The 12152-nt window shown below is 42.5% G+C and overlaps 1 protein-coding gene across 1 annotated transcript in view; it reads left to right on the forward strand.

Annotated features, from left to right (window-relative positions):
* ING5 (inhibitor of growth family member 5) overlaps window positions 1–12152 on the forward strand; it is a 674090-nt gene that overhangs the window by 113469 nt on the left and 548469 nt on the right. The window contains exon 3 of the mRNA XM_069213625.1: window positions 188–354. Coding sequence (XP_069069726.1) covers window positions 188–354 — 167 coding nt within the window. The remainder of the gene's footprint in view (window positions 1–187; window positions 355–12152) is intronic.

Here is a 12152-nt window from a genome sequence, read left to right on the forward strand (position 1 = left end):
TAATGCATATTTTAAATGCTGGCTGTCCTGTCCTTTGGGACTACAATGAATGCCTGCGTAGCTCTGGTCTTCGGGAATTTACTTTGTGAACTTGACTATTTTTATTGAGTGCGTTGTGCTTAACTGGTGCTTAGCTTTCGCGAAAGTGTCAAACCGCTAACTTTATTCTATGTTCCCTTTTCTTCAGATAAAAAGAAAGAGATTGACTGCCTGGCAGGAGAGTACATTGCTAATGTGCGCAGCCTGTCTCCAGAGCAACGGGTCGATTATCTGCAGCGTATCCAGAATGCGTACAGCAAGTGCAAAGAGTACAGCGATGATAAAGTGCAGCTCGCCATGCAGACTTATGAAATGGTGAGGAGGTGGGGAAGCAGGGTGTGTAGTTGAGGGCAACTTGATATACATATGAATGGTGCATGCTGAAACTGAGCAGAAACTTGCCACTATGCAAAGATAATGCCGCATACTGTATTTCCGATCTTCCTTCCTCTAGATCATGAAGCTTCAGTGTCTCTCAGACCCTAACCTGTATTGCACTGCACTAGTGAATGTGTAATGGCTGCCAGAGCTCAAGTACTAAGTCTCTGAATATATTGCTGAAAAGTTTGTACACTCTTCCTTATTGAAACCTATTCCTTACTGAAACTTGATGCAAGACTCTTACTCATAGACAGAGCCCTAGCTGCCCCATCTCTTGACAGGATTGCTCCTTCAGGCTGCAAGTACGAAAGTAGGTGAGCGTTTTCTGTCATATTATGAGCTCTCCCCCGTTTTCTTATTACCTTTGACACTTTTCACAGTCTGGATTATTTGCCGTGTCCTAATCCTATTCTCCTTCTCTTTCTTGTACGTGTGTTTCTTTTGTACCCTCGCGGTCCGGCTAGTGCCTTTGAACTTTTCTTGAATGATATCTAAATAAAGGAGAGTCCCAAACCATCAACCCACTTGCGACCTCCATGTGTCAGATCTTCCTATTGGACTGAGTCATATCAACCACTCTTATGACAGGACATTGGCATAATTTCACCGTCTAAATCCTTTAATTCATTGTCGTTTCATTTGCAGTCTAAATAGCACAGACCAACCCACTTACCAGTCTTTTTCTCTTTTGTGAAACCTAACTCCTATGAAATAAAAAGCTGTAATTGGTTCCTCCATCTCTGTCCACTAGGCTAGAATTAACAATTGCCACTGAAGAGAAGCTTTCAATGTTTCAGAATTTAGATAAATGCCTTACCTGCTCCTCCTCTCCCTGGTATTTGGAGGTTCTGGCCCAGGTGAAATGAGCATGTAAATCCTTTGAATTGAGTCAGCATTGTGATTACTTGTGTACCTCCAAGAACGCTTATTTTCTCAAGTTTGAAGCTTTTAAACATCACATTGAACATGCTTTAGAGCAATAATTGTCTTTCCCTGTCTCTACAAACTTTGTGAAAAGTATACCGAAGGAACCTTTGAACCGTTCTTGTTGGACCTCCTACATCACTCTGCAGTGACGTTACAAAGTGCATTATTATTATTCAGGTTTCCTTTACATCTTCTGCGTGTTCCTAATGTAAATCAAAAAGGTGATGGATTGAATGCTTAAATTAATCTCAGACCCTGGTAGATCTCAGACCCTGGTAATACGTAGGGGCCTCATTCTAGACCATTGTTTGTTTTCCCCACCATGCTACTTTAGACAGATCCATTGTGGTGCCTTCCTTTGTGGTCACTTGCTCTGCTTCAGGCTATTTCTCTGCTACCTCAGATATGGTGTGTGAATTCATGGCTACCTCCCTGAATTATATCTTGTCTTTTTGATCCTTAGATAGGTCTGGATCTGTTCTAGAAACATGTCCTGTACCTATTATGCAGTTTGTAGTTGAAGATGTGACCTGCTATCACAGTTCTTTTTGACTGAATCTTTTGATTCGCCAACAGGTACATCTTTATGGAAACTCACTCACGAAGACATACTTTTAAAGAAAACTTTGGCAGGCCCATCAGTACAAAGCAGCTGCCCACCTGCGTCCTTACTTCCATTTGCAGCCAAAGCAGTAGGAAAATACATTGACAGGCAGCTTTTCTCATTAGTTATCGTCTAGGCCAGAATCAGACAGGTTCAGACCTATGCGTGGAACTAAAATGCTCACCATAAATGATCAGCTGAGGTCTATCACAGATTAGGGCGGGACTGTAGTAGTTCTTCTTATAGACAAATTCGTGGCATTTGGCACTGTGTTCAATAGTACCCTAATTTCCCTATGCTTCAGTCTCGGTGTAAGAGAAAAGGAATTAGCAGGGTTAACTTTCTTTCAAGTCATTTAAAAGTTTTCACTAAGTGGCTGTCCATAGCGCCCCTAATGGGTAAATACTTGCTTTACAAATACACTAAAATAAATGTGCTTGAAATACTTTTAAAGATGCTATTCACATGCAGCCGGGGGCACTTACATGCTTTGCTGTGAATACAAAGTCACCAAATCCCAGGAGGCACCACCGTCTAATTAGCTTATTTTGATGCATTCGATAAGATTTGCACATTGCTTCAGTGTGCTCTCACTTCCTTGCTTGGAATGAACATCTTGTGAATTGTACACAATTGTGTTTTGTAAATGGTTATGAATCAAATATTAACTTAATAAATGTGTAGTAGAATATAGTAAAGTAGGAGTCCTGTTAATCATTTTAATCCTGAAATAACACATAACCGTTGAGCTCTGCAGTAGAATTTCTCTTATTTAAACTCACCAAGCTGCATATTAGCAGTAAGAATGAAAAGTTTTCCACCATTCTCGTAAATAATTTACAGTTCTGTTAAGGACAGCTAGGCGAGTAATATGCTTCTTCAACTTTACTTCACTTTTTCAGTAGTCAATTAAAACAGTAAAACAGAAAATATACAAACTCCACTTCCAATAACCCCATTAATCAATCAAAGCACACCACCCCTTATATCAGAAGCCAACCAGAATGATTTCTCATCTTTTTTTGTTGTTGCGAAAAATACAAAGTTCTGCAAACACTCTATGCCCATGAACCCCTCGATATGCCAGACATGCCCAACTGCTCCTCAGGAACCTGGAACCTGGGCCGACCAGAATTAGATGAATGACTGTCACACAACTTGAGAGCTATATTGCCAGCCAAACTATTTGGAAACTCTGGGACTTAGCCTGGGATCTGCTCAACTCTGCTTCTGCTCCTCACCTGCTGTATAAAAAGGAAGGGAAGTAACCTCCACCTTATACCACATATTCTGTCTAAACAGAGGGATCAATACAATCAAACAGAATAATTTTGTACATTGCAGTAAAGACCGTAAGAGTGGGATAATCTTTGCCTCCATGGCTCTAATAATATTGAAAATTCTTGATTCAGATGCTCTAAATGTTTTATTCTATGTGTGGACCGGCAGCTCAGATTATGCTTATTCGAAGCTGATACTCCGCCACAGAAGCAACATTCGCAATAGACTTATAATAGAAACGTTTAAAAGTAGAGTCTGAGGGCCAATCAGTGGCTCTCATGATGGCTTCTAGACGAGCACCCAGAATAAGAGTTTGACGCCATAGCTCCCCTGACAGAATAGGTGCCAAAACTTACATCCATACATGCTTTAGCTAGCAGCCTTTTGACCCAACTTGCCAAATTGGCTGAAGTCACTGGACCAAACGGCTTCTACAGCTCAGTCAGCAACTCCACTGTAGGTTTTCAGTGGATAAGGTGGGTCACCAATTCGTAAGCCTCAAGGTATTGAACAATTCTCTATTGAGAATTGTTTGGAAAACTGGGATATGAAATGCATTTGGAGAAATTCTTTGCACGTTAGGTAATGTGGAAAGAAACTCCTTCTGGAGTAAAAACTATACCTGCAACATTGAGTGATTTCACACCCCAAACTCTGCAGCAGGAAATAAAGCACAGGAGAAGAGTGAGCTTGGTTGACAATTGCTGATAAGACGAGGGAATTCTGGGGCCAATGTTGCAAAACTCTGAGGACAGTGTCCAAATCCCAAAGACCAGCGAGAGACCGGAGGATTCAAGATGTGAAAACCTCCACCACCTTACAGATCAATGAATACTCACCAAATGTTTACTCTGAAGAGGAAGCTGACCAATGGTAATGGCCAAGCGGGCGTTGTTAACTGATCGATAGGTCATTCCATCTGCCACCCAAGACAAAAGAAAATTCACTACATGGGGTAAGTCTGTCTCCATGGGATCAATAAGTTGAGGATCGCATCATCTGACACATCAATGCTAAGCAGACGAGTATTGTCTGTGTGTGTTGGCAGACCAGGATTGATAGACAAAGGATTCAGCCAACTGCGAAAGTCCAGGCAGTCTCTAGCAACCCCTGTAAGTCACCGTGCAATGAGTTTCTACCAAGCAGTATGGCACGACCTAGAAAAAGAACATCACAAGTACCTCAAGGCCTCCAAATTTCGTCCTAACAATTTACCCTGATACCACCAACATTTATTATTATTATTAAAGAAGCAGAGAAAGGGGGTAATTTAGTTATCCAACTTATAGCTCAATACCTAATGGAGGCTTTGCGACAACTATCAGATCATCAGTGTTATCAGATCATTCAACAGGACCCCCCTCCAGATATTCAAGCCAAGGTCCGTACCCAACTTCAACAATTGCACAAGAAAAACCTACTTAAAGATGAAGAAAATAATAATCTCAACATCACTTATCCCACTTTGCCTACATTTTACATGTTACCCAAGATCCACAAAAAAGTTATACCACCCCCAGGGGGACCCATTATTGCAGGGATTAATTTGGCTTGCTCACGAATAAGAGAATATATTGAGAGACATCTGTAAAAATGTATGAAAGATTTTCCATCCTATATGCAAGATACCAAGGATATCCTGAGGAAACTTAAAAATATCAGTTGAGAAGAAGGCTTAACTTAGTCACTATAGATATTGTGAGTCTATACACTTCAATCCAACATTTTGATGGTATGGAAGCAGTACGCAAAGCACTATGGATCAAGCTGGCTAACTTCTTGAAAACAAACCAGATGATCCTCGACATGTTGTGGTTCTGCCTCACAAAGAAATTATTTCTCTTTAATAATAAGTTCGACCCCCAACTCCGTGGGAAAGCGATGGGCACAACATTTGCACCCCTGTATGCCTGTGTTTTCATGGGCATGGTTGAAAGATATTGGCTCTGGGATGGCAACTTCACAATATTCACTCCACATATTAATTTTTGGGAACTATATATTGATGATATCCTTTGCATTTGGCAAGGCAAAATGGATTTGCTACAAACCTTTCGAAGAAGCTGGATTCCAACATCTGGAATATCAGAACAGCATCCCACTATTCCCAACAAGAGATTAAATTTTGGACCTGACTATTTATGTACATAACGACAAAATACATACCAAAGTATTCCACAATGTGACTGCAGCCAGTGCTATACTGCACACAGAGAGCTGCCATCCCAAATACAATGTCCTTACTATGCCTAAAGGAGAACATATGCACATTAAAAGGAGCTGCAGTGAGAAGAATATCTTATGGCAAACAGTCAAGACCTCCTTACTCGCTTGGAACAACGGGGCTGTCGTCCAGCCAAACTCAAGAAGGACCTGTTGGAGGTTTTAAAGATGAATCATACTGATGTCTTACAGCCTAAATCCCATGCTCCTTCCAACAAAGCCTCTATTAGGTTTATCACTAGTTACCATCAGGGACATCGTAAAATCAGGATCATCCCTAGGAGACACTGGCACCTTCTGCTCAATAACCCATGCATTAATGACCACATCAAAGCTTTCCCAGAAATTGCTTTCCGTAAAGCACCTAATTTGAAACAACTTTTGACCAGTTCAGCAGTCAATGACGAGAGCAGTTCAATCTACCTTTCCCTCTCGACCTACTGGATTTCATACCTGTCACAATTGCAGCGTCTGTAAATTGGGTACGGACTGGACACAGAAAAGCACTTTGGTAACAGGAAAACAATTGCAAATGAGAGACTGGATTGATTGCAATAGCAAATTTGATATCTACATAATCCTATGTCCTTGCAACAGATGGTACATAGGTTGCACCATCAGAGCCTTACACATTTAGGTCCAGGAGCACTATAGAAACATACATAAGGATGGAACCGGACATCCTCTCCCAGAACATTTCACTCCGATACATCCATATAATAAGACATTCAAATCTGCAGGAATAGAACTGGTACATAAGAACCCTAGAGGAGACAATTGTGAACTACAACTGCGACAAAGGGAAAGCTACCGGATTTTGAAAAACCAAGTTGCTACAAAAGGCCTTAATAAGGACATGGAACTCCATCATTGGCTTCATGATGACTAAGTTTTACCCTGTCTTTCAGGAGGCCATATACAGATGGCCAAATATTTAAGTTTGATTACCTGTAACACTTTTAAGTTCTGAGTGATTATATGATTGTTCATCTTGCACATGTCCTTATGTCCAGGTCTACCCCTTAACAGTTTTTATCTCTCTCTCACTTTGGGAGCACTCTTGAGCTACACCAGTTGTTTTTTTCACATTTTCTATTTCATCTTACATCACAGATATGGTTCTCTCCTTGAGATGGGACACCCTTCTTCGGCCATGCTTTCAGTGCTGTACTTTTCAATGACTCTACGTGATTTACATACAACTCCGACGAGACAAGGTTAGATTATAGGATGTTTGACTTTTTTACATCTGTAAACCATATTATACCTCTGCGGTTGTCCATCCTCCTTTAGTATGAAATACACTCGCTCTACTTCAGAAGGGCATCAATGTGCGATCACTTACATTATTACCATGGTAACAGATCTTCGGTTTAGGCGACACCTTATCAGCCTATGGGTAGGGCCAATTGCTTTGGTAACACCTTACACCAATGTGCCCTTCCTTTAATACTAAACAGAGATTTGGATGAAGGAGCGGAGAACTGCCTCTCTCCTTCCTGACTTTTTCAGACACTGCATGGGCACCGCCACTTTATAGGTGTGTTCTCCCCACCATTAGTAGATTCCAGACTCTCCGTGATTTTGGCCATGTGGACTAAGCGTACTGATGTCTGCTTTCCTTATTCTGTGTTCGTCTCCTGTGCATACGTAGTGCCTCACCGACCCTAATTTATATCCCTATCACCTTTTGTGATGAGGACGGTAAGCGCAGCCAGATAATGATTTATACACTTCTTAGTACTCAGGTTGCAGGTTTATTCGGGACTCTCTATCGAAACTCATTGTTTACATCTCTTCTCTATCATCTACTTGACTGTGAGATTCTGTTACAGATATAAGATTCCCTGACCGGTTTTAAGAACTCATAGACACAGGAGTGTGGGATTGGATTTAATGCCATCTTGTCTTTCTTTCGAGGTGCGATCTGTTTTTTGCACATCAACCTTTCTGTATTACTTTGTCACGGTATCCCCATGGTTTTATAATTTTCTCCACTGCTTTTACTGCATGACTGTTAGGGTTAAGTCATCTAACTTATGTGTTACTTCTCTTTTCTCCTGTTTACCAATTACGAACTGATGTTGTGGGGACCTGGATACCATTTAGCCTAGTTAATTGCATGTTGTGAGACCACCCTCAATACTTATGTATTCAAATATGTTTGGTTTTGCATTTCCCACAATTTCATGGCAACACTTCCCCCATGACGTATTATCATATATCTTTTGATAAAAATGATTTTTTTACTGTAATGACTATCCCTCTGCAATTTTGCCCAAATTGACATGGGACAATTGGTCTGTATTTTAATATCAATATGGCTTTGAGATATTAATTATATGCACCGGGTACTTTATATGTTTTCCTCACGGTTAGCTTGTTACATTTTACATTCTTTCATATATTGTGGCCCTGTGGTACAACATGTATATAACACACATTTCTGATTTCGTATAATATATTTTATTCCGACCCCATGGGGGTTTTTCCATCCTTTTCTGGCCCCTTTTTTCATCCTCTTGTTTCTTTTTTTGTATGGACAACTTCTGTCCTTTCAATGTGTTTTTTGCATTTGTTTGACGGACACTTTGGTATTTGATATTCAGTAGGTCACTCCAATGTTTTCTCATTCTTGAGAAAGCCCCAGGCTTGCATGCCAGAAGGGGGCAAAACACGTTGGCTGTTTGCACTATGAATGTGTGAAAAAAAGCACAAGACGCACCTACATGAAAATAATACATGTTAACAATCATTACTGTCAATGAGTTTGACAGCCATCTTTAAATTGGGACTACCCTTGGATTTTGAAATCTATATGCAGTTCAACCCTGAGGCCCCCTCAACCCCTTCTGCTTGCATCCAACTCAATGATGATGTCTGGACGGGATCCAAAGATCACGCTGCCATTCCATGTGATGCAATCACCATTTTATCTCTTCCCTGGCCTCCTGAGGCAGGGGAACAAGGTCCAAATAGGACAAACCTTTCCAGAGGTGGTGGATTTTGAGGCTTTGGAGATCTCTGTAGTGTAGTGGGCCCAGGAAGATGATCTGAATTAAGGAGGCAAGAAGCCTCACAAATCAAGCAATCGACCATAAGGAGACCAGAGCAGGGAACTCAATTCCTGTTTCACATCTTGGACTTTCTGAGCAGATAACAATAATTGCACCGTCATACAATCTATGTGGAACACCAGGAATTCCACTGGTTGTGAGGGGATCAACATGGATATTCCCACATGCAGGAGGAACTTCAGTTGTCGAAGTTGAGAAAGTGGTGTCTAGGTGCAAGAGAAGAAGCTTCCTCTGTTGGGTTAAGATTAAGAGATTGTCCAGATAAATGATGAGTGGTACTCCGCGAGTCCATAGAAACTTCATGACTGGCTTCATAAGCTTAGTGAAGCACTAAGGGGTGGCGGACAGATGAATACTCAAACCATGGTTTCACCACTTAAACTGGAGAAACCAGCGGTGAAGATGATAGATAGGGTCTGTCAAGTAGGCATCTTTAAAATCCAGTTGGACCATCTAGTTGCCCTCTCTGAGGAGATCCCTGCGATGATGAATGCCCTCCATCTTGAAATGGCTGTAGTAAATCCAACCCGGCACCTCTACTGCATTTAGGAACCAGAAAAGTGGTGCTGCAAAACCACCTTTGGTGACATTGAGAAGAAGATGAGGTCCATTTCTTCAGAAGATCTCTTATTTCCTTGTCTATGACTGTTGGTCTGGAAGGGAAAAAGATAGGGAATGGGGTGGAACACGTTGAGAGGGGTCCTATAGAACTCCATCTGATACCCATGCACTGTCTGAAGAATCCAAGCATCCTGAGTAAGCTGACCCCATTTGTGAAGGAAAAATGTATTCAAACTGCCCCCCTCAATAAAACCTCTGAAGGAAAAAATCAGCCTCCCCTATAATGTGCCAACAGTGATTCGATGTTGGGACATGCGCAGGAGCTGCCCGTGCTGTATCTAGCTCTTTAGAAGCTAGAGCAAGTTGGGTAGAAGGAGGGTCTGCCGCTAAAGTCCTGCCAGGAGGATTTATGGCAGTTGTCCTAGCCTTATGGGGGAAACTCGTAGGAAGGCATCGCTGGTCGAGCAGCCTTGATAGCGCCCTGTCCTGGCAAATACTCCCCTATGGAGTACTTTCTACAGAGAAGATTGTGCCTTGTCTAGGGTAGTGATAGTATTCACAACTCTAATTAGGTCCTTCATGAAGGGGTTGCCAACAGAAGTCCGTTAGCCACAGTACCAGTCTTCGCCGAAGCCAAGTCCAAAAGTTTTGGATCAATGCTCATTAGAATGGACTTCCTGAATTCTGTGGATATGGCACAGCTGGCATAACCCACCTGACAAATGGTGTGTTGAGCACAACCCGCCAGAACCTTGGGGGCAGTGGGAACACAAGACTATTTCGCATAAATTACCAGTTCCACAATTTTTGCCAAAGGCCCAGTCACGACCTGTAAATGTTCTTGGTAGGATCGCTAGACCCTGTTGATGCACTTCTTGGTGTCTTTTGCAAACTTTTTAAGGAACGTGTTCATAGTCGGATCCACTTCTTATGGGTTGGTCACCTTGCCCTGCAACATAGGTCATGGGCATTCAGTCCAGAGTCTGGTATGTATCTCCTTGTCAAAACCTTTGCAGAAGTAAGCATTGATGTAAGTAGCCACTTTGGGGTTAGGAGTCCAGTCACTGGATCTGGTTTGGACAATTTCATCAGGCTCAAAATCACAGAGGTCTACCTTAGAAGAGTCCTGGGAAGGATTAGCGGTCAGGACAGCCCTTCACTTCTTGGTGGGTACGGGGCTAGCATTGAGGGGGCGGGGTGGAGGGTGACGGGTCAAAGGAAGGAGAGTCATCATCCTGCTGATTAGAGTTAGGGTCCAAGGTGGACAGGGCAGCAGACCCTGTGGGGGGTGTGATCCATCATGAAGGAATGAGTGAGGCAGGCAAAGCGTCAGAATGGGGCAGTTTATCACCCAGAGGTGGGGGTTCCCTGGAAGGCCCCTACAAAGGGATCAGAAGGTCCAAAGGTATGAGAGGGGGGGAATGGGGACTTGTTCAGCATTGACAGAAGTTCCAGGTAAAGGCCTGGAGGACAAGTGCCAGGGCTTTGTTAACCAAATGTTTGACAGAGAAATGATGGGCCTCTGCTGGTTCTTCCCCAGATCGAACTCCACTAGAAAGTGAGGGTCATGGTGGTCTTGATCCATAGGTGAGCAGTAATCAAAGACAAAACTGGCCAGGACTCTACCAGGTACAATTAGAGGGAGCTACTGAGTCCCCAGAACTATGGATTGGTTAGAGGCCAGCACCTCGTGTCCACAGGGGTCTTGTGGTTCAGAAAATCTGTCCGAAGGGCTGTGACTCATGAAAGGGACAAATGCCACTAGAGGGATACATATAGAGGTGTAGCCATTTTGGGTGGCTTCTGACAGAAGGGGTAGTGTGCTCTAATTTGTTCATTGGTTTATGGGAAGTGTAGTTTGTATATTTTCTGTTTTAGTGTTAATTCACTGCTGAAAAAATAAAAAACAGTAAAGTTAAAGAAGTATATTCTGAGCCCCCGGTAATGACTGAATTTTAACCAAATTTCAACCTTAGAATATTCAGTGCTGGTCTGTAATGGCCCAACTGCCAAAAATTGTTTGGGGACTGTCCGCTCAGCTCTTGGATCCCTCTGCCCATTTAGGGGTGGTGGAAGCATTGTGTTCCCCACACTGGAGTCAAGGGTGGATCTGCTGCAAGAAGAACCCTTCTTCCTCCTCCTGCTTCTGCCAGCTGATGTGGCAGGACTTCTCATTTTGCCACATGGCAATCTCAGACAGAAAAAGTAAGCCTCAGTACACCTAGGACATTACTTGCCCCATCCTTCCTGCACCACGAAGAGGCCTTGAGGACGTGTGGGTATGTTACTAATCAAATCACTAATGTCAGGCACTGTTAAAATTCTTATCATGTGACGTGGAGAGTCACCATGCACAGCCCACCTGAAGCCTAAGAAATACATCACTAAAACTCATCCACAGCCCCCCAGGGATTTCTTTCAGCAGGGTTTGTTTTTTTCAGTATCAGATGATGGAAAAATCTTCACTTGTTTTACCAGGACTGCACATCGCAGAATTCTCTGTATTCATGGAAACTCACCAACCACTGTGCAGTGCTATCAATGTTAATATTTCTGCTACCACTGAGCAGCGGGTTCTCTAATGCAGGCCTTGTGATTTGGATTACATAAACTTGTGGCTATTCTTGAGCGGCCCAGTCCGGTAACTCTGGCGTTGGCTTACTGCTTCATGGAACTACATTTTAGCTTCCACCGCCTAAAGCACCTTATTCAGTCTTTGCATGACAAACCTTCTATGAAATGAGCGTCTAGTTTCCTGATTGCTGAGCAGTCCTGATTTGCGTTGGTCAGTTGGGATCTGTTTCTTTTTTGTTTTACTAAGTTTCTATAGGTTAACAACAAAAGTCATAGCTCATACGTTAATGTGCAGTACGTTACTACAGGTGCAAACACATACACAAAGTAAGGACATTTTGTAGGCAGTCAATTGTTGGTGGTACAAAACATGCAAGATCGCTAACTGAGTTTAAAGGTGCAATGTCGACTGAAGTCAGAATGGCACAAGGTAAGATCTATATGGGGCCAAAAGGCCTCTGGGGTGTACAGAGGGGTGTGATAAT

This window comes from Pleurodeles waltl, chromosome 11, assembly GCF_031143425.1.
Source record: "Pleurodeles waltl isolate 20211129_DDA chromosome 11, aPleWal1.hap1.20221129, whole genome shotgun sequence".
NCBI lineage: Eukaryota > Metazoa > Chordata > Amphibia > Caudata > Salamandridae > Pleurodeles > Pleurodeles waltl.